The 23,192-nt window shown below is 46.8% G+C and overlaps 1 protein-coding gene across 2 annotated transcripts in view; it reads left to right on the forward strand.

Annotated features, from left to right (window-relative positions):
• Window positions 1-23,192, forward strand: part of STARD13 (StAR related lipid transfer domain containing 13) — a 393,039-nt gene that overhangs the window by 9,434 nt on the left and 360,413 nt on the right. For both annotated transcript variants that reach the window (XM_050937154.1, XM_050937155.1), the window contains exon 2: window positions 11,838-11,975. In XM_050937154.1, coding sequence (XP_050793111.1) covers window positions 11,838-11,975 — 138 coding nt within the window. The remainder of the gene's footprint in view (window positions 1-11,837; window positions 11,976-23,192) is intronic.

A 23,192-nucleotide genomic window follows, 5' to 3' on the forward strand; every position in this document is an offset into this window, starting at 1 on the left:
GGGGTCCTTCCTGGTCCCCTATCAGGGGGCCCACTACCGGGTGCACTATTCTACGGGGGAGGCCCGGTGTTACCTCTGCCAGGCGACGGGGCATGTCCAGAGGGACTGCCCCTTGGCCCAGCTCAGAGGAGCACCTGGGACCCCTGAGCCCCGGCAGGGTGCCGGCCCCGTCATCGCCGGCGCGCCTGGCCGCCCGGTGCCCAGGGCTGCCCCTCCTCCTCCTTAATCCATTGCTACTCCCGCTCGGGCTGCAGGGGTACCTCCCTTGGCGTGCCCAGACGAGCGGGAGAGCCCCGCCTCCGCTGCCCGCGCCCTGGCGGAGCCTGTGGAGGAGGGTGCGGCAGGGGTACCGCCGGGCGTGGGAGAGGGCCCTCCCCAGGGGGTATCTTCCCTTCCTCCGGCTGTCTCAACAGTGCGCCTCCAAGTCCACGAACCAACATCCCTGCCCTCCGACCCAACCCCTGTCAACCAGCCCGCAGGTGACGCCATGGAGGGCTGGACCCTAGTACAGGGTAGGCGGGGCAAGCGGAAGGCTCGGGCTCCGCTCGCGCCATCTGATGCGGAAGCCCCCTGTAAGACTAGGAAGGGGGCCGCAGACACCGAGCCTTCCGCCATGCCCATGGGTTCGGACCATATGCCAGTCCCAGCTGGGGAAGACGTGGCAGCACTGGAGAGTACCACCGTTCCTCCTCCGCAGTTCCTCCCGGCGGAGGCCCCTGATGAGTCCCCTCCTATCCCCGTGCCGCCTGTGCCCCGTACAACACCCGCGGTGAGCGTCACCTCGGGTGCGAGTGGGGATGACCCCGGGGTGGTGGACGGTGAGCTCCCCTCCTTCTTTGAGGAGATCGAGGCCCTGGGTCTGACCCCAGTTACCCTGGGGGAGAACGACCCTCTGTCAGCAGGCCCCGACCTAGCCAACCTCACCCTGGATTTCCCCTCCCCGTGTCTCATCGCCCCGACTGCTGCGTCCACTCCTGCCCCCGGGGGCCCCCTGGACTCTTCCACCTGCCCAGCTGCGGATGGCACCCCGCTGACGGCAGCTGAGCCTGTTGAGGCGACGGCCGGTGCCTCATGGCCGGGAGGCGAGCCACCAGAGGTATCCCTCGGTGGCGCGGGGCAACCGGTTTTTTTCCCGGGCGGGGGCCCCACTGAGGGTTCTGTGTCCCTCACCGCTGAGGCCGCTCTATCTGTGGTTGAGCCTGAGCCCAGTGTCACCGGGGACCCCTTCCCTACCCCTCAAACCCCTGCACCTGGCCGCAAGGAGCCGCCTCCTGACGTTTCAGCTCCTGCGGCCCAGAGTCCCATCTCTGTCCCTCCTCCCAACCCTGTTCCTGACCCCAGCCCTGCCCTTGCTCCTGACCCCGTCCCTGTCCCCTCCACCTCCCACGCTGTTATTGCCGCCCCTGGGGCTGTCTCCTTCCCTTTCCCAGAGGGTGACCCCCAGGGAGCGGCCTTTAGGTTTCACAGTCCCGACCCCCTAGGGGCTGTACTCTTCCCTCCGCCGCCCCCCATCGAGCCGGGGTCTGAGGTGGAGCATGTGGCGCCAGCCCATCGGGCGCCACGTTGCAGGTCCGCCCCTTGCCTGCCCATCTCAGTAGGCCACGGGGCTGTCCCAGAGGCCCCGCCGGTGGATCGCTGCAGGCCAGCGACCCCCCCCCCCCATATGCTACGAGAGGAGCTGCGGGAGTTCCTGGAAGACGTCAGGGGCTCCCGCAACAAGGTAGTGCTTGCTCTTCAGCGCTGCGGGGATTTCTACCAGATCCTCCAGGCTGCGACGGCCCCCATGGGGGAGGGCAGGAGGATCGGGAAGCAGGGTGCCGCGACTTACCACCGGGTCCGCAGCTTCCGTGACTCCTTGCTCACCTTCGGGGTGGGTCACGGTTTGCTGTGCGGCCCAACGGGGGCCGTGAGCGCCCCTGCTGGCGAGGATCCCCCCCAGCCCTCCTCATGGCACTCGTCACCTTTGCCACCTTGAACACCCGGAGCTGTAGAGTGGGTTTCCGCAGGAGCCAGGTGCTCTCCTTCCTTTGGGAGGGGGGGTACTCTGTGGTTTTCCTGCAGGAGACCCACATGGATCCGGCCGCCGAAGCCAGCTGGCGGCTGGAGTGGGGGGACGGGGTCTACTTCAGCCATCTCACAACCCGTCGGGCTGGAGTAGCTACCCTGTTCTCCCCCGACCTACGGCCCGAGGTGCTGGGGGTCGCCGAGGCTGTGCCGGGCCGCCTGCTGCACCTCCGGGTCCGCATGGAGGGGCTCGTGGTCAACCTTGTGAACGTCTATGCCCCGACATCGGCCCCGGAGCGGCTGCCATTCTATCAGCAGGCGTCCGCCTTCCTCGGCTCCTTGGATCCTCGTGAGTGCCTGGTCCTGGGCGGGGACTTCAACATCGTCCTAGAGGAGCGGGACCGCTCGGGGACCGAGCGGAGCCCGGCCTCCGCGGATGTCCTCCAGGAGATCGTCAAACATCACTTCCTGGTGCACGTCTGGCGCGACCACCACCCGGACGATGTCTCCACGTTCACCTATGTCCGGGTGGGGGCCCACCGGTCGTGCCACTCCCGGTTGGACCGCATCTACATGTCACGCTTCCACCTTTCACGGGCCCAGTCCTCCAGTGTCCGGCCGGCCCCTTTTTCCGATCACCACCTCGTCACCGTGACGGCCTCTCTCAGTGCGGAGAGGCCGGGGCCGGCCTATTGGCACTTCAACAACAGCTTGCTGGAGGATGCGGGCTTCGTGGCGTCCTTCCGGGAGTTCTGGCTGGCCTGGCGAGGGAAGCGGCGCGCCTTTCCCTCGGCATGGCGCTGGTGGGATGTGGGGAAGGTGCGCGCCCGGCTCTTCTGCCGTGACTACACCCGGGGCGTCAGCCAACGGAGGGATGCGGCGATAGGGCAGTTGGAACGGGAGGTCTTAGAGCTGGAGAGGTGTCTGGCCGCCAGCCCCGAGGATCCATCCCTTTGCGGAGCGTGCCGGGAGAAGCGGGAGGAGCTCCGGGTCCTTGAGGACCATCGGGCTCGGGGCGCCTTTGTTCGCTCCCGCATCCGCCTCCTTCGGGAGATGGATCGCGGCTCCCGCTTCTTCTACGCCCTGGAGAAACGGAGGGGGGCCAAGAAGCACGTCACCTGCCTTCTGGCGGAGGACGGCACCCCCCTCACGGATCCGGCGGAGATGTGCGAGAGGGCCTGGACCTTCTACGCGCACCTTTTCTCCCTGGATCTGACTGATCCTGCCACTCACAGAGTGCTTTGGGACGGGCTCCCGACGCTCAGCGCGGGTGACCGGGACTGGCTAGAGCTGCCTCTCTCTCTGGCCAAGTTCTCGGACGCCCTCCGTCGTATGCCCACCAACAAGTCTCCGGGCATGGACGGGCTGACCGTGGAGTTCTACCGCGTGTTCTGGGACGTCCTCGGCCCGGACCTGGCCAGCATCTGGGCCGAGTCCTTGCAGGGCGGGGTCCTCCCTCTCTCGTGCAGGCGAGCTGTGCTCGCCTTATTGCCGAAGAAGGGGGACCTCCGTGATCTACGGAATTGGCATCCCGTCTCGCTCCTCAGCACAGACTACAAAATAGTAGCCAAGGCCATCTCGCTGCGGCTGGGGGCCGTGCTGGAGGATGTGATCCACCCAGACCAGACCTACACCATCCCAGGCCGTAGCATCTTTGATAACCTCTATCTGGTCCGGGATCTCTTGGAGCTTGGGTGCAGGGATGGTCTGTTGTTCGCCCTCCTGTCCCTGGATCAGGAGAAGGCGTTCGACAGGGTGGACCACGGGTATCTCCTGGGCACTCTGCGAGCGTTTGGCTTCGGGTCCCAATTTGTGGGTTTTCTCCAGGTGCTGTACGCTTCCGCACAGTGTCTGGTCAGGCTCAACTGGACCCTGACCGAGCCGGTCAGCTTCAGGCGGGGAGTGCGGCAGGGGTGCCCCCTCTCGGGCAAGCTGTACGCTCTGGCGATCGAACCCTTCCTCTGTCTCCTCCGCCGGAGTTTGACGGGGTTGGTGCTTCGGGAGCCGGAGCTGCGACTGGTCCTGTCGGCGTACGCCGACGATGTGCTCCTCGTGGTCCAGGACCTGGGCGACCTGGCGCGGGTGGAGGCTTGCCAGGCGGTGTACTCGGCGTCCTCCTCCGCCCGGGTCAACTGGTTCAAGAGCTCTGGCCTGGTGGTCGGGGATGGGTGGCAGGCAGGCTCCCTCCCACCCGTGCTTCAGGCCATCCGGTGGAGCACGGGTCCGCTGCTCTATCTCGGCGTTTACCTTTCCGCCACGCATCCGTCTCCGCCGGAGAACTGGCAAGGTTTGCAGGGCAGGGTGGCGGAGCAGCTCCGGAAGTGGACAGGACTCCTCTGGTGCCTTTCTCTTCAAGGGAGGGCACTGGTGCTCAACCAACTAGTCCTGTCCATGCTCTGGTACCGGCTCAACACACTGGTCCTGGCCCCGGGCTTCCTGGCCGACCTCCAGAGGGTGGTGCTGGAGTTCTTTTGGCCAGGACTGCACTGGGTCCCTGCAGGGGTACTCCACCTGCCCCTGGAGGAGGGAGGGCAGGGCCTGAAGTGCCTGCGCACTCAGGTTCACGTCTTCTGCCTCCAGGCACTGCAGAGGCTCCTTTATGGTGCGGGTAGTCCGGCGTGGAGAGCGCAGGCGCATGCCTTCTTGCGCCGCTTCCGAGGGCTCCGATACGACCGGCAGCTCCTTTATCTCGATCCGAGGGGTCTTCCGCGAGACCTTTCCGGGCTGCTGGTCTTCTACCAGGACCTCCTCCGGACCTGGAGGCTGTTCTCTGCCACCAGGTCCGTGGCGGCCACTAAGGGGGCAGATCTCCTCGCGGAGCCCCTGCTACACAATCCCCAGCTCCGTGTGCAGGTGGCGGAGTCCCCCACGGTGCGCCAGAGGTTGGTCCTGGCAGAAGCTACCAGGGTCGGAGACCTTCTGGACTACGACCGGGGAGGCTGGCTGGATCCCCTGACGCTCGCTCAATGCATGGGGCTCTCCAGGCCTTGTACTCCCTGGCGCGTACTCCAGGAGGTGGAGGTCGCTTTGCTGCCCGCTGCTCAGGCGTACCTCGACCGGGTCCTGCGGGAGGGCACGCCCCGCCCACCCCCCACCCCAAGCCCTCTGGACCTTTTCATCGGGCCCCTGCCCCGTAGACCCGACCGGCCCCCCCGCCCCTTCTCCGCAAGCCGGCTGCACGATCTGCAGCCAGTCCGTTTTCAAACCGCGCCAAGGAAACAACTCTACACACTCGTGCTCCACACCCTTCACTTCCTCACTCTCGTGTCCCGCCCCGATACAAAGTGGTGGGACCTCCTGCCACCTCTGGAGGGTGAGGAGCCCTGGTGGGCCAGCCTATACTCTACCCTGGTCCCGAGGCCCGCCGGGAATATCAGTTGGCGGCTCCTTCATGGGGCCATAAGCACGGGCATGTACTTGGCGCAGTTTACCCCTGTCCCGGACACCTGCCCTTTCTGCGGCATGAGAGAGACCCTGGCGCACGTTTACTTAGAGTGCGCCAGGTTGCAGCCCCTACACCGGCTCCTCATTAACATCCTCTTACGTTTCTGGCTGCACTTTTCCCCTCACCTCCTTCTCTACGCACTCCCTATCCATGGCCCCACAAAGTCCTGGGACCTCCTGGTCAACCTCCTCCTCACCCTGGCTAAAAAGGCCATCTACACGAACAGGGAGAGGAGGTTGGCCGATGGAGACTCCGGTGACTGTGGGGCTTGTTTCCGCTCCATGGTCCGTTCACGAATCCGGGCGGAGTTCCTTTGGGCAGCGTCCGCTGGCTCCCATGACGCCTTCGAGGAGCAGTGGGCGCTGTCTGGGGTTCTCTGCTCGGTGTCGGCATCAGGTTCCCTTCTTATGACCCTTTGACCGCACTCCTGTCCCTGTTCTTTTATTAGTTGTCCCCCGTAATCAATGGGTTCTGTGGTCCTGTGGGTCCTCCCCTTAGGCTGGAGGAGGATCCTTTAGCAATAGATACAGTCACTTACAACAAAATAACAAAATAATCACGCAATGTTCAGGTTGCTTCCAATCCCCAGAGACTAGTCATTTACCCCAGGTCAATTGATACCCTAGATCTTACATCAAAGCAACACAATAGTCAATCCTGTAATAAATTATCTAAAGGATTATTAACTAGGAAAAAGAAATGAGTTATTTACAGGTTAAAGCAAGCAAACATATACACACAAATGAGTTACCATCTAAATCCTAAGAGTGACAGAGTTGTAGTGAACTGTCAGTTCAAAGTGTCTTTCAGGGTAGACTCAGGAGATAACCCCTGGGAATCTCTGGCTTCAGTTTGGTGGCTCTGGCCTTGTGAGAGTTCAAACAGTAAAGAGATGGAACATTTTCCTGTGGCTTTGTTTTATTTCCTTCGTTCAGCTTCCAAGTCCACAGGATGAGCTTCCTTGCCCTGGTAGCATTTCCAAGGTGCAATCGGGCCATTATCCAATCGTTTGTGTTGCAATGTTCCTTGATGGCCCATGTGATTTTGATAGTCCTTCTGGGTCGGGGATGGAGGCAACAATTCCCGTGCCTGTGTTCATAAATTCACAGCAAACATTTTCAAAGTTATAAAGCAAAACTTACATATTTTCTTATAGCATGGAATATTGCCATTACAAGTGAGATTAATGCATGCAGCACTTAAAAGCATTTCATGGAGTCTAAATACTAAGTACAAGTTTATGAGAATAATACCTATTTTGAGCAAAACTAACATACAGGTGAGCTGGTCTGGTCTCCAGCTATGAGTTTGTCAGTTCTTAGCTAATGCCTGCAGCCTGGGCAGGAGCTGGCATCTGGCCTGATCATGTCACATGCTGAATACTGGCAGATGGGATTCTCATTGAACTCATTTGCAAGGCTCTATCATCAATAACACAGGTGATAGCAAGGGATTTTCCACTGAGCAGAGTGTGAGACAAGTGTGTTTTGTGTCCCCAGCCTTTTCAACATGTACACAGAAATTATTATGAGACAAGACCTAGAAGTTTATGACAAGTGGTAGGTGTTGTCAGATGCTACCGGTGTGGTGCTCTGCTCTCTCCTTGTTGGTATCACTCGGCTGCGTGCGTGCGTTCCCTCTGTGTGCTGCCCCAGCTCTGCGCAGCTAGCTGACACAGCAGACCTGAAGAGAACCCCCAATGACCACAGAGTCTAGTAAGGTACAAAGGCACGTCGGCCAGGTTTATTGCCATATTGGATACAGTAGTAGTTCTCCGCAGATTACTTAGTCTACCGAGCATACTACGAATATGTACCCACGGTCAGTGGACTCGGCTCAGTCAGTGGCGGGACTTTCCACTGCCCCCTCGGCCAGACAAAGACACCGCCCCAGGGATGTATTCTTATACGCAGGTACAAACAAGTTACACATCACTCCTGACGTATTGAGGTGCAACCCCTTTACGCAGTAAGGTGCAACCCCTCTACGTAGTAAGGTGCCGCCTCTCACCTTGTACATGTTGGTTCAATCAAAACAACTCTATCCATCATTTTACCCTTTTGCCCCTGTCATTAGGATGGGTCGGCCTGTTCTTTCTTATCTGTGGGATGTTCCAGTATAAGGTGTTCTGGTACCATGTTTATACTTTGGTATGCTAGGTGAATATCTGTTTATGCAACATCAGCCCTTTCCTTGCCAACATCTGTGAACTGAGCCGGCCTTCAGCTCACAGCTTGACTTTGCTTTTTAGCTAAGGCTTAGCCATTACTTTAGTTCAGGCCTCAGGCCTCATACTGGGCCTTTATTAGGGCCTTCATTTACTACAGTAGGAGCTGAAATTTCTATTGGTGGACACCTCTTAACTGATGTCAGCTATGCCAATGATGTGACATTCTTTGCTACAACGACTGATGCATTTCAACAGAAGTTGGAGTGTGTAAAAACGGGTGAGGATTATGAACAATCCCTGAATCAGGCAGAAATTAAATACATGCATGTTGATACAATTAACAAAAACAAGAAGTGAATGGACATCACAATTAATGGTCAGGTAGTAGAGGCAGTAGATGAATATAGTTACCTGAAATCATATCCAACAAAGAGCCTGTTCCGAAGAAATTGGCAGAAATTTTGGAATGATTTGGCTTCCTCATGAAAGTTTGGGAAAACCATGGCATCTTGAAATGTACAAAGGTTTGACTGGTAAAAACTTCAATTTTTCCATTGCAACTTATGCATGTGGATCATGGGGAATTAACGGTGCTGACAAGAGAAAATTGAAGCCTTTGAGATGTGATGTTGACAAAGATGCTTGCATATCTCTTGAACTGAAAAAAAGACATATGCTTGTGTTAGAAATATTACTATAGAGAAACAGACCCTGGTGTCAGAAATCAGCAGGTGCAAACTTATGTTCGTTGGTCACATCAGGCATAGAGGGTGAGAAATTGATCATGGAAGGAATGGTGGTGGGTCATCATAGTGGGGGCTGACCAGCAAGGAGATGGATAGATGGTGTGCAGCAGACCCCTGGGAGGCCAGCTGCTGAGAGCTTGAAGCTAGTGATGGATTGAGAAAGCTTCTGAAAATTCCACTATGATGTTACTAATATTCAGACATAAATAAACTGATTTTACTTACTTAATGGGGCAAATCTCAAGTACAAGATCTCAGAGGCAGGTGACTATACTGTATACATAACAGCATGTTTGTTGGAGCGGCTAGTCTGAAGATTGCTCTCTTGAAGAAGTAGGAAATTTTTAACAAATGACAGAACATTTATTTTGCACAGCAGATGCTGTCTCAGGCCATGGTATAATCATGTCGTTGAATCAGGCCACTGTTTTGTGAAGTGTATTTATCTGTTAATTGAAGAACTCTGTGATTCTTTGTGATCTTCTAGGTCTTCTTTTCTCACATATATATTTCATGAATAATACTCTGTTATATCGAATTTTTGTGTGGGAGGAGTAAAATTTGCTTACCATATACAGAAAACAATACACACTGCTAATGAATTATATGTAGGATCACGGGGGATGAAATGGTTAGCAGCATTTTTCAGTGCTGACAATATTTACATGAGGATTTAGGTGTAAACTATGTTCTAAAAATTTTAAATTATTTTTAAAAAGAAAATATTAACAATTTTTCATTTGCCGTGCCCTATTTTGCATCTGTGCAAGCTGCAAGTTGCTGCTAGTCAGTTTCACATGGGGAAATGGCACAGGGAATAGGACTCAGAGTCTGATCAATAGAAGTATGAGGGGAGGGAAAAAAGTTCACCAAGCATCACATTCTTTACTGAAAAATTTTCTCTCAGACCATTTTATTTTTTATATGCTGCAAGTACCACCACTCAAAAATGGTCTAGCTTTCAGCTGAAAGTTCACTAGTTTTGGAAAACTGCAATTAGTAGTACAGCTCCTCTAAAACTTGTACATTTCCTCCCTGGAAAATATTTTTCAGCATTTGTACATGAAGAATAACATTAGTGGAAGATACTGTGCATAACAAAACAGCAGCAAAGAAGTTTTGCTGTGCACGGTATCTTCCACTACTGCTTAAACAATTTGTCTAGTTTCCGTGTTATTTCCAATACCTTGTGTTTTAGTAGGAAAAACAGCAGATTTGGGAACTGTGGATCCCATCTGTGAGTTTTTATAGTTTCATCAGTCATAAATATAGTACTGATATAGGAGAAACAGAAAAAAATATAGATAATACAGTCTGATTTTAATTTCAGAGATAGACTTTTCAATAAAACAAAACTCTGCCTTCAAATGATATATTTTTCTTAATTCTTCTCTCAAAATGACAAAACATTGTGCACTAAATTCTGGTCTGTTGTTGACTTTCATTGCTCCAACCCTACAACACACCACCCTCCAGCCCCACAAATGTGCCAGAGGAAATAATCCATTACTGGCAAAGACTAGCAGTAGGTTACTGCCCCCTGAAAACCAGTGGGGAGCCAGGGAATGAGCTGATTTTAAGACTCAGTTCTCTCCTAACTTTAGTATCAGAGGGGTAGCCATGTTAGTCTGGATCTGTAAAAGCAGCAAAGAATCCTGTGGCACCTTATAGACTAACAGACATTTTGGAGCATGAGCTTTAGCCTATAAGGTGCCACAGGATTCTTTGCTGCTTCTCCTAACTTTGTTCTTGGTACAGTATAGCTATGTGTTGCCCCTACTTATAAGCTGAAAGTAAACTTTCTGTCTAGCCTTTAATGAATAACTATAACAAATAGCATTTTAAATTAAAGAAAATGTTTCACATATAGTTTTAAAACTATCAAAAATCAACCAAATGTGGATTGTATATTAATTATTTATAAATACAAATAACATTGCAAAAGTACAATTGTTGCTGCGGTATCAAAGATGCAGAGTTAAAATAATAAATCAGGAAATGGAAATCTTTAGATTATAGCAATTCATAGTAACCCATTTTGTATTATTTAAGGTACACATTTTTCAGCATACACAATAATATATTAAGCCACACACATAACGAGAAAAACTGGAACAGAAGATACTATATATGTGGAGTGTGGCTAAGTTAACATGGTTATTGGAACATAAATTGCATTTCTTGAATTTTTTTTTATTTTAAACCCTTAATGTTCCAGATAGATTTGTATTTTTTTTTCTTGTACGTTGTAACAAGAAGACAAGTTTTTTTAAAATGCGTGTGGGGGTGTTGTGACAGTGCAGCGAACCAACAGATGAGCCTGCACTCTGGTCTCTCAGATGTTAATTAAGTTATGGGGGGAGGGATAGCTCAGTGGTTTGAGCATTGGCCTGCTAAACCCAGGGTTGTGAATTCAATCCTTGTTGGGGCCATTTAGGGATCTGGGGCAAAAATCTGTCTGGGGATTGGTGCTGCTCTGAATAGGGGGTTGGATTAGATGACCTCCTGAGGTCCCTTCCAACCCTGGTATTCTGTGATTCTAAGTTCTCCTTGAGAAATCTGATGGAGGTAATTAGAGAATCAGGTTGGATGGATGGATGGGATAAGGAGCCAATTAGCCTATCAGCCCAGGGCTGTTAAAAGGGAAGGAAGGAAGGACATGCCAGAGAGAGAGGGAGAGGGGACCAGGGCTAGCTGAGTTCAGTAATATGGAGGCCTTGAGAGAGGGAGGGAAACAGACTTACCTACCTCTGTTCCCCTCAGTTCCTGGGGAGATGGTCAGAAAATGCTGTTGGTGCTGTAAATAGGCTGTTATGGAAAAAGTGGAAGTAACTTAAAAGGGCACAGTGAATACACAACCAGTAGAATCCATGCAGTTTCTGCAGGGAGAAAGTAGGAAAGGAGCTATGTCTTGTGCCAGCTGGGAATTACAAGCTGTTTTTGTACGTCAGAATTGCCAAGACTATCAAATCAAGTCTGTTGTGGTTTTTGTGTAGGTTTCTTAGTCCTCAAAGGATCTAAAGATATGGATTAGGAGCATTTGTAGTCTCTAATTTGAAGTAGCATGGATGATGATTCTTGAACAAAAAGAGATTTTCCCCTAACTGTTTGTATGATGTTTGAGTTACAGTAAGTGAATGTGGGAAGAAAAAAAACAATTTGAATAAAAGTAACTTTCTCCTCTCAAAATATCAGGTTTCATTTGCTTAGTGTTTATGATGTCATATGTAATCCTACCAACTCTCCACAGAGGCTTCCAGAAAAAACAGTGTAGACAAGATCTGAATTTCTAATATAATAAAATATAAACAGCTGCAAAAAATTAAAATAAAAAAATAAGCTTTCAGGCCTGAGTTATACTGTACATTGTATAAACTTAATGGACACAATACCAATTGTATTTTTGTCTTTGTTTGCATTTTTTAAAGTTTTATTACTTTATTTATTAAAGGACTCATTTATTCCTTTACAGTGCCCTGTTAAAGTGGAGACAGGCCTTCTTCACAGAGATCATCAGAGAAAGGGAATCTGTGGAAATAAGAGGGCAGGCTACCAGGATTTAGATGGTTTGCCAAGCTCAGTGTCAACTGGAGCACGACCGAAAACTGAAGTAAGTAGCTATTGTTTATATTACAGCATATTCTGGCTTCAGTTCTTTACCACAAGACGTACTATTTATCATTAAAATCTTCATTGTATTTTTATTTTAAATTAAATACGGTCTATAAATATAATATCACAACTCTAAATCTTTTACAATAAGACTGGCAAGTGTTCCCAATACAATATGACTGAGTATTCAGGGTCGAGAATCTGAGTCCGTCACTATTTTCTACTAGTATGTTATCTGTATTATTTTGTTCATTCACTGCTTAAGAAGAGCTGAAGTCTCTTGGGAGTCTTTCCATTGACTTTAACTGGTTGTAGATCAGGCCCAAAATTTGGATCCGCATCTGAATGTCCTCAAATTTCAGGGCTGTTCAGATCTGGCGTTTTAGTCTGGTCCCATTTCTAATCAATAGCATTAATTTCACTTTGTTTCTTTGCCTGTGAGATGGTATAAGCCCTGACCAAAGAGATAGCAATTGACTTCAACAGACTTTGGAAGAGGCCCATAATAAGCTAAGTAGCTAATGATATTTATGTAGAACTATGGAAGTAAAGTGATTCTAAGATCATGCTCCTAGTTACAAAATAGCAAACCTTTTTATCTGTCGCTTGTAAATTGCTTTGGTCCTGCAATGGTTAAGATATTCTCTTTCTGCTAAAGTCAAGTAAAATATATGCATGTAAGATACACTATACATTGTCTAAGGTGTTTTGATTCAAGTAAAGGTATATCTTCTTAAAGGAAAGATAATGACTATCATATGCCTCTTTCTTCATAGAGTGAAGTTGCATAGTACTCTGTAAATTCTATATTCCATTACAGGTTGAAGGTCTGCCACTGTCACTCAGAGTGAAGTTTGAAACATTGGGGCCTGCCTGTTTGTTGATTGAAATACACTAATGTACTTTCAGGAGAGATTTTTTTTTCCCTCTTAGTTAAATAGCTTTCTGCTTCTCTCTTTTGCAACTGCCCAACTACTTTAGTTTGCTCAAGTTACATTAGATCTCAGAAATCGCTAAAGAAAATGAGATACTTGACTGGAGTTTACTTAATACAATCAAAATAACATTGAAGTGATGTTACAGTAATTTTGTTTTTTTTGTCTGCAAGTGTCTGTGTGTTTGCAGTGGGAGGTGCTGGAAGAGAAGGAATAAGTGTGAACTTATCTTCTTCTTCTTTCCCGATCTCTCCAATCTCTCTTAGTATTGTACTTCAAGGAATGTTGGTATAATAAATACCAAACTCAGGAAACTTCACTGATACAAGTCATACATACAGTTTCAGTGACAACAATAATGTAAATTAGAATGTACTTATCGTTGTTTACAGTGGAGTCCCTAGAATCATACAGTTCAGAAATGGAAATGACTTATTAGATGACACATCCATCCCCCAAAGTCCAAGTAGGACTCTTCCATACAGTACACTTTTTAGCACTTGATCAAAGTCCCAAGCATTTTGTTGCATAAAAGCTTACCACATGATTTCTGCAAAATGCTAGTGGTCTTTTTAGTAACTCAATACTATTAGCCACTGCTGTAATTTGGACATAAGTAATGAAATTTGACTTTGCTAATTTTGTCTGGAGGACAAAACATCTTTCTTTTTCTTTTAAAATTAGATTTTAGTTCAAGTGGTCCTTTTTCAGGAAGGAAGAATGAAAATAATGCTAGTTTCAGAGACTGTGTACATCTGTTAAAGTTTTTTCTAAATATTTTTTCTATTAGGGTTAAAAGGTATAAAATGTATTTTTAAATGGACACAGCAACCTTATTTACATTTAAAAAAGAGGGGTTAGTGGCCAAATGGGAGTGGGCCTGGATCATCATTGTATTTCTCCAGTTTAACCCCTATGTAACTCCACTGATCTCATTGGAGTTACACAAGCAGAAAACTGGAATAATCAGTCGTAAGTCAGACCCAACATGTTTTAGAACACTAGTCTTTTATCTCTCGAGATTGGAGTTCAAATCTTGGAATGAGTCATGAGTCAAAAAGAGTTTAGCTTTTTCAGCCTTCTCCCTATATATTCCCACACAACCCTCCTACACCACCCCATACCTCAAATAATTTGTCTTGATTAGCAAGTTCAGCTCAAAAGGCCAATGTTGGAAATTGCAAGTCAGGAATGAAATGCTTTGGCAGAGCTCTGCAAGGGCATTCTTGTACAATACCTGACCCAAGCTAGTGCTGTTAGCCCCTCATTTTCATGACTACAAAGTTCACTGACTGTTTTAAGAACTATAAAAAAGAATAAGTGGCTGTGGCAAATTCACAGTTCAGGAACTATTTTTGCTTATATATTTTTAAAGGAGGGACATAAACGCATTGCAACATTTCTGATGAAATACTATTGAACAGAACGTTTCCCTCGCTATGAGAAGGCTTGTCCTAGAAAAGAAAGCGTAATAGTTGTTGTTGTTTTAATGAGACATTTCCTAGATGCAAATACAATAGAAAACTTTAACTGTAAGTTTCATGATTTAATTTCTTTCCTCCAGTTCCAATGTATAAACTAACATGGGAAATACTAGTTATGAGGCATTCAGTGCTTTGCTTAGCTTCTGTAGATAACACAACTGCAGCGCATGTGGCACAAAGTGTAACCAGTAAGAAAACAAGGTTATGTATGCTGTGACCAGTTTTTTCCTTTAGCTGTAATGCTAGCACTTAGAATAGTGATAACTGTGATACTATATCTAACTAACGTTAGGCCAGTGCTTGGATTTTCTTGACCACCCGGTTCAGAAAAAGGAAAACAAACAGTTTCTTGTAATCTACTGTGCTGAAAGACTTTCTGCTCTTTTTTTTTCTATAGCAAATATCATCTGTATTAATTCCTTCTCTGGAAGATGCTAGTTAGATGCTGTATCTAAAAAAAAAAATAAAAAAAAAAAATTGATGTTTCAGAGATGTCCACAAGGAGTGTAGAGATGGCTGATATCATCTACCATTGTTTAGATATGTATAACTAATGATATTGTAACCCACTGGTCAGTGTGTATTACAGGCCCCTTATTGGCCAACACAGTATTTGCTAAGGTAAACATAATGTGACAATTGATACATGATAATTTATTTACATAAAGCCTTCTACCAGAATCTGAGGATCTCAAAATGCTTACTAATACTCAGTTGATCCTTACCACACTTCTATGAGATAGATAAGTATTTTCATTTTAGTATTGGAAGGAGGTTGAACCCTCAGCTGGGAGCAGGAAAGCCACCTTTCCACCTGCGAATCTTGAGGATTGTAAAGGGTTGAACCAGTCTCCCGTTTCACTTAGAATAGTCAAAAGGTTGCTCTAAGTTATGTCCATTAACTAATAAGAACCACTCTACTGACTGAGAATTGGCCAGAGCATGGTTTGCTCTGATCCTGCCCCTATTATGTCCCTGTGCAGATAGAGAAAGTTAGTGGTGTAGCATCAGCTAATTCAAATTTATACATCCTGGAAGAGTTCCCTTACACCAGAGGAAATTTGGCTGCTTCTTTATGGCTATTTTCCAGCCACTTTGCATGAAAACATCCATGACTGCTGCCACACATTGAGCAGATGTTTTCATGCATGCCTTCTTGTTTTTGCAGAGGCTGGGGATTTTTGTATTACATGGCCAGAAGAGCACCTAGCTAGCTATGGGCATGTCCAAATCCCTGACTTGCTTATGCATGCATGTGCAGATCAGGCATGCAAATATTTATGCAGAAATCAGGCCCTAAGTGATATTTGGGAAGTCACAAAGGAAGTCCGTGGCAAAGTTGAGTCTCGAACCCAAACTTCAACTCCCAGTCCAGTGCATTTGCTACAAGACCATCCTTCCACTTTTTTTTTTTTTTTAAAAGGATAATTTCCAGGCTCTTCCACTGGAAATCTCAAACCACCTGTGAGTATCATCAGTCATATGGTTTGCTTTCATGTCTGTCTTTTTGGTGATGAGTCATTGTGCCATTAAATTTAGTTAGCTGGAATTCCAGTAGTGGAGTTTGGCATAATTCATTTCAATTATGAGGAGAAGAAAAATTACTTTTGAGCATGCTAAATATGTGAAGTTTTGCTGAAAATTACAACACAGTTAACTTGGAAATAGCCAGCCTCAGTGACCTCTGTGGGAGGACTTGTAAGTCAAGCAAGACTAACAATTGTTAAGCTGGTTAATCTCCCAGTTTTGCTATTTTATGGCAGAACTAAATTTGCTAATTTTACCAGTTATTTTAAAGGAATTAGCTTTCATTTACAAAAATCATACTTGTCTGAAAGTATGTTCTTGCTATTATTAAAGGTAATATCTAAATGCCTATGACATTTATTTTTGTTATTTAACTCTAATATTGCAGTAACCTTTTATAGTCAGGGTTCAAGCATGCCAAGTGCTGTAGGCATGGTACCTGGCCTGAAGAGTTTGCAGTCTAAATATAAAACAATGTGTGACTGTTAAGTAGATGCTTTCTAACAGGCCTTGCAATGAGGGCACCAGTAATATAAATGGAAAGAGATGAATGCTTTGTATATGGTCACTTTCTCATCTCTCCCCTGTGCAGTCATCAGTTTCCCCTGCTGCTTGTGTGGGTCTTTCACACAGTAACAGGGAAGAAAAAATCATTTTGAAAAATAAGATCATGTCACTGTAAAACTATAAAGTATTGAAATGATTAAACAACATCAGCAATCCTTGTTATCCACATGCCTAGCCAGAGACTCAGGTCAAGACACCCCACCCCACCTCAGTCAGGTTTGGGGGGGGTACTGCCCCTTTGGGAGGTGCTAGGACTGAGATACAGAGACAGCAGAATCAAGCAGAGACTTTGCGCTCTCTCCCCTTCCAGCTAACCTCTACTTCGTTGACCACCTCAGGAGCAAGCCAGCACCTGAGCCATAAAGGAATTTGATTCTCTTGGAGAAGCAGTCCTGGATTTTGATCAAGAACAGAAATGTCCCAGTTAGAGCCTGTACTATGTCCAGGAAAAATCCTACTTCTCCTTCTCTGAGAGATTGTCAAGGAATGCTAGGACAAAATGACTTGCTTACGATATAAAATTTCCATTTTTAACACAGGATGTACAGCTCCCTGGATACCACTAAGAGCTCCACCATTCTTGGCTCTCTCATACACACTGTATCCAGCATGTGCCTACATTGCTTCTTCTGTAAAAATCTTGTTGCACTCAGTAAGATTTTTGCAGGATTAAGGACTGCAGGATCCAGCCCATTCTCTCTGTTCACTTGTCTCCACACGCTCCACACATTCAGCATTCATGTTCTTTCTGTTCCTTCAGGCACAATTTTCCCTGCAAAACAGACCACGTTGCATTTAATGTTCTACAGCTATTCTGGCACAGGAAATGTCACTTAGGCCAGGTCTATGATAGGAATGCTTGGCAGTATAGCTATAGTGATATATTATACCGACAAAGTGCTTCTAGGGTGGATGTGGCTTATATTGGCAAAACTGCACTTTCACTGGCATAGCTTATTCCAGCATGTCTCACCCTGCCCCGCCCCCTCCCCCCAACTCTCCAACCTTGAGCAAAACAAGCTATGGTGATGAAAGCACAGCTTTGCCAGAAAAACTGTGTCTACACTAGAGGTTTTTGCTGGGACAGCTCTGTTGGTCAGGGATTACCTCTCTTCACACTCCTGACAAACATAGCTCTGATGATAGAAGTCTGTTGTGTAGATATGGCCTAAGAGTAACTGAGGACAGTTAAGGCATGTCTACACGGCCCACGGCAGCAAACCTTTCAGCCCAGGTAGACAAAGTTGGGCTAGCGGGGCTCATGCTAGCACTCTAAAAATATCAGTATAGACAGGGCTTTGAAGTTGCAACTCAGATTGGAACTCAAGCTCTGAACTCCACTCCTCAGGCTACAGGGTTACATTTCTATTGGTGTTAAGTATAAGTTGTTTTGCTTCAAGTTTGTCATTATTTTAATTAATAAAATGAAATATTCTGTATAGGAAAGTTGCTCCTTGCAAGTTTTTCAGTCTTTCCAAACAGGCCAAAGTTGAGTGACCAGGAGGTGAGTCCAAAGGGACATTACATGATTTGGGAACTTTTAAAACTGGATTGGACAAAACACCAGTAAATGTAGAGCTGAGAACAATGCCAACTCTGGTAGAGAGAGGCACTGGATGACCTAAGGGGTCTTTTCTGTTTGAGTCTATTTGTAATGGTAAAGAGCCAAAATCTTTCTCTCTCACCCACCCACCCACCCTTATCAAAATACTCTTACTGAGTAGGGAGGTCTCAGCGCCCTCTAACACCATAATTTAGCTACATTGCACACACATGGCTGTATTGGGAAGTGTTTGTTTTGGTCTTTCGTGGTGGTAACTTTAGACTCCCTCTGTACTGAAGAAATCATGTGGCTTCATGATTAGTTAGAATCTTGAATAACTGTCAGTTCCAAGTAAATAAAGTGCGTGTTACGCAGTTTTTGTAGATGGATTTTTCATGACAGCTTTTTTCACAAGAATATTATGTCAGGTACTGTAAATGAGACACATTAAAGTTACTGTGCTACATTTCAGCCTTAGTGCACACAGTCTTAGAAATACAATGTTAATTTTCAAAGGCAATTTTCAGACTCGGTATCAACAGGCTTGGGGTGTAAGTTGTCAGACTAATTTCTTGTATAAATCCAGAGCAAGAGGAAAACAGGAACTGTACTGATAGATAATATTGTGTGTGTGTGCGTATATATATGGAAATAAATAAAATAAATAACTTCATTTCCCCTACAGATGACTATATACTCAATCAAGTGAGCAAAGGAAGAAATTTATTTCCCTTTTCATTTATTCAGGCATTTTACATAAACAGCTGAACTCCTGTATCTTTAGATTCAGCACATCAGATTTTTGACTATGTGACAAAAGCAATTCTCAGCTGTTTTGTAGCAGCCACAAATAAAGAATAGACTGTGGTCCTTTATCCTGGGAGGTGCTGAGCACATTCAGCTCCTATTGGTGAGACATGAAGATGCTCACAAGATTGGGCCCTAAGAGATCCTGTAAACACTGGCATTGTTAGTTGGATCTGAAGATGATTGCTGTGCATACGTCTGGGAGGAAGGTATTGCTACACTCTGTCTTATCTGGCTAGCTAGCTATCGATATTCTACTTATTATTGGTCTGCCCCTGTAATGTATTTATTGCCCCAGTGTGAGAAAATTGAGTCAGAATGTTCTATCTGTTTAGTATAATTTAATCAGACATTTCCTCATCAATGTAACCAGTGTACCTTTTTACTGCAGCTCTCCCTACTTGGAGGCCTGTAGCAAGGGTGAGAATCACTGGTGTGGCACCTCCTACTGGTCATCCTGGGAATTAGCTCTTTTTCAGCCTTGGAGCACCCTCTGCGGGCTGGTGGCTCACCTGCCTCAAGCCCCTGTGTCCCTCACAGACCCTGGTGCCCCTTTACCTCAGGGTTATGCCCCAGCAGAACCCCCACACTCTGGGTCTCCCCTCCCAGGGGAACCCCCAACCCTCTATACCCACCTTGCCTCAGTGGCGACTGCCAGTGATCACCTAGCCCCCTCTCACTGGGGCAAACCGCAGTCAGTAATGGCCACTCATCATTGGCTAGGGAGTTGGACTAGCTGCCTCTGCCTATTCCTGAGCTGTACCTCCCAGCCCCAGTACCTGCATAGGCCTTTATCCAGGCCTCAGCCTGGGGAGTTGCCAGGCTGGAGCTCCTCAGCTCAGCCTGTCCCTTCCCCAGCACTGCTCTGTCCAAGGGACCCTTTGCTCCTTCAGGAGCTAGGCCCATCTCTCTCCAAAGCTAGAGAGAGAGTCTAACCCAGCTCCGCCCTTAGCCCTTCTTATACTGGCCCAGCTGGGCCCTGATTGGCTGCCTCAAGCCTGCTCCTGACTGGCTTCCCGGGGCAGCCCTTTCCCAGGGCTGTTTTTAACCCCTTCCACACCGGACTGGGGTGACTGCCCCACTACAGGGCCCAATCCTGTCATCCTTATTCATGCAAGGAGTTCCCTTGTTTGCATGGGACTTCAGTGAGACTGCTGCATGAGTAAGGGTTGGGCCCTTTATCTTTAAGAATAGTTATTTAGAGGAAGAGAAAAGAGGAGAGATTTTAAAGTTACTACAGAGATTGTTCAGACAAAATCATCTGGGGCAGTCGCAATGGTCCTTGCCAGGCTGCGCAGGACATTGGGGTGTGCAAGAAGCTGTCCATCTGTGCCTAATAGCAGTCCTGATGCTCCCTGCACTCTGGGGAGAGTAAGGACTACTAGCTTCTGCTCCTCACCCTAAGAAACAAGCAGAGACTCCTCTCCACACCAGACGACCTGAGAGAGAGGCCAGCACACAGAGCGGGGGGAGAAAATGTTCCACTAAAGGATAGAGCAGATTGCACACCCCACTGCCTATAGAGTAGCTCTTTAATAGAGATTGCTCCTAGCTGAAGCACAGTCTGTCTTGTGCTCTCTTGCAGAAGTTCAGCTCTGCATAAAGGCTACAACCCAATCCTGCACATATATGGTATCTCGCAGCAAAATATGGTATCCTACAATATTTCTCAACTATTCCTACCAGTATTCAGAGCTTGCATTATTACTCATTGCAAAGTTAGATATTTTTCTAGATATTTTCTTTGTCTGTATAAGCCATGTAGCCTGAAGCTGTAGAGGATAGGGAGCTAACTGTAGATGACCAGGGGAAAGAATGAACAGAACTCCATGGGGGCAGGAGCTCTCTACCACCATCTGGTTGGTGAAGAGGGGAAAGTATGACTACAGAGAGTGCAATTTCATAAGTTTTCTACCCAGAAAGTCTTCAAATGACACTTAAGGGATGTGTCTTTAGAAATGTACCCAAACTCCAAATTGGTGGGCTATAGAGACTGAAATGAGAGGACCAGATTAGACAGCATTTCCTATAGGGGCTAGAGACAGGCCTGGCTGAGTACATTCCTAGACTCTGGGGCTACACTCATTACTGACCCCTAACTGTAAGTGGAGTGAAGCACAGGGAAAAGGGGGGGAAAGTGATGAGTTAAAGGGATATTTGTGTATTGAATGTTCATACCCCTGGGTGGCGAATTAAGATAAAGGACTATAGCTAAGGATACTCTTGTTATGGGCACTTTACTTATTATTCATATATTGTTGTTAGTTCCCTTAATGAAGTATTTCCTTGTTATATACTCAGACTCAGTGCTTGCAAGAGGGGAAGTATGGCTGTTAGGGGCATTCAGAGAAGATATTTAGTTTTGTCCCATGTTTCTGGGTGGGCATTCAAGCTGGTGGTGTTTGTTAGTTATAAAAAGAACCTGTAGACATTTGAACCTGGCCCTTGATGCTGTGGACCATGCCTGGCAGAAGCTTACATTTGTTTGAAGCAGCCAAATGTCAAAATTTGTAAACTACTTTACATCAGCAATTTCAGTGTTACAGCGATTACTCATCTGATATACAGCAAAAAGTATCTGGTAAATACAGAAGTCCGAGCCTCCTGAACTGAAAGACATATTGGTTCAAATTGTTAGAGGCCAAAAACTAGCCTTTGAAATAGAGCATCAAAGTTGTCTCTGATGGCTGTCATCTTGGCCAGCACACCAGGGATTGAACTAGGCACTTCCAGACTTAAATGCTCAAGTGTCTCCAACAGCAAAAGAGCAGGCCCTGTAGCTAGGGGCTGTAACCAAATCACATCGTCTGTCCACTGGGCACAGAGCAGGATGGTGTAATACACACTGACCTGTGGGTTACCTGCATACACAATTGTATAGTTGTACACAGTTCTGTGCACTTTCAATGAATTATTGACTCTCATACAAAAGAAAAAGCAAGTGCCACACCCACCTCAGAGGTGAAGAGCAGAAATTACTATGAAAGCCTATTTGGAAACCACTATGCAAATTTTAATTACCCCAGTTACCTCTTAGGGCTTGTCTTCACTACCGAGGTAAGTCAATCTAAGTTACTGTACTCCAGCCATATGAATAACGTAGCTGGAGTCGACGTAGCTTAGGTCGACTTATCTTGGTGTCTTAAGTGTGCTGTGTCGATGGGAGACGCTCTCCGGTCAACTCTACCTTACTCTTCTCTGGGAGTTGGAGTACCCATCCCCCTCCTTGGGTTTCAGAGCCCAAGCTCCAGTCCAAGTGAGAACTTCTACATGGCTATTTTTATCATGAGCCTAAGTCTGTAGACCTGAGCCCCAAGACTCTCTGCCATTTTTTTTTCAAGGGTGGACATATTCACTGTTTCTTTTAGGTAACTGGAACTGTGAAATATCAGAAGTGGAATGTAGAGTCTGGGTGGAAAGGTCAACATTCAACCACTGGGTGTAATGTGGAGTCTAGCAAGCTGTGCTGTTAGATGTTTTCTGTGTAACCTTCTTTCATTAAAATAATTACTTTTTGTTCAGTATATAGACAGAAGTGAAGTCTTTAAGACAAATATAACACTAATGTTGAAACAGAGAGGAAGAACAGAGGAGGGGTTAAAATAACTAGGCTGGCACAAAACCAGAGAACCCTGGGTTTTTTTCTTATGAAACGGTGTTCAAATTTGTGGGTATAGTCTCAGCTTCTCCATGTTTATGGCTGTAATAGCTGCAAATTCCCTGATAATGGCAAATAGTGTTGTGGACTCTAATATCCTGTGTGTCATTAGCTTATCCCATTAATGTCCTAAGAAATGTAATTTGTTTGTCCTTGGTTGACCAAATTTAATCAGTGTGGTTGTACCTGCTTATGCAAAGGTTGAATAATAAGGCATGATATTTAATTGTTTATGTAAACATGAAATTCAGCAAAACAGTTATTTGTAGACAGAAATCCCTGAGATCTGAGGCCTGATTCAGATCTTGTGCCAGTTGTACACTCATGTAGGTGATGATGATAGTCAATCACCCTTTTATTTGTTTGTGTTGCATTCTGTATAGTTACAGTACAGTGGGTAAGGTTTATTGATTGCAAGTACATTGGTATCTGTAGCTATGCCTCTGTGAGCATATAAAATAATCTGTAAGAGGCACAAGTTTAAGAATGGCTAGCTGGGTTGTAGATCACCAAGGAAAACCACCCGCAAGCTACAGGAAGTATAACTGATAACTCAGTAGGTGGCACTCTTCCCTCTGAATCAGTGGTGAACCAATGTCCCAGAAAAACTTAAGCAACACTGTGCAGCTTGAAGTGCTTGCCTTTGGATAATGTGTGAAATCAAGGCCTTGATTGCTTGATCATTTAATTTTTC

This window comes from Gopherus flavomarginatus, chromosome 1 (assembly GCF_025201925.1).
Source record: "Gopherus flavomarginatus isolate rGopFla2 chromosome 1, rGopFla2.mat.asm, whole genome shotgun sequence".
NCBI lineage: Eukaryota > Metazoa > Chordata > Testudines > Testudinidae > Gopherus > Gopherus flavomarginatus.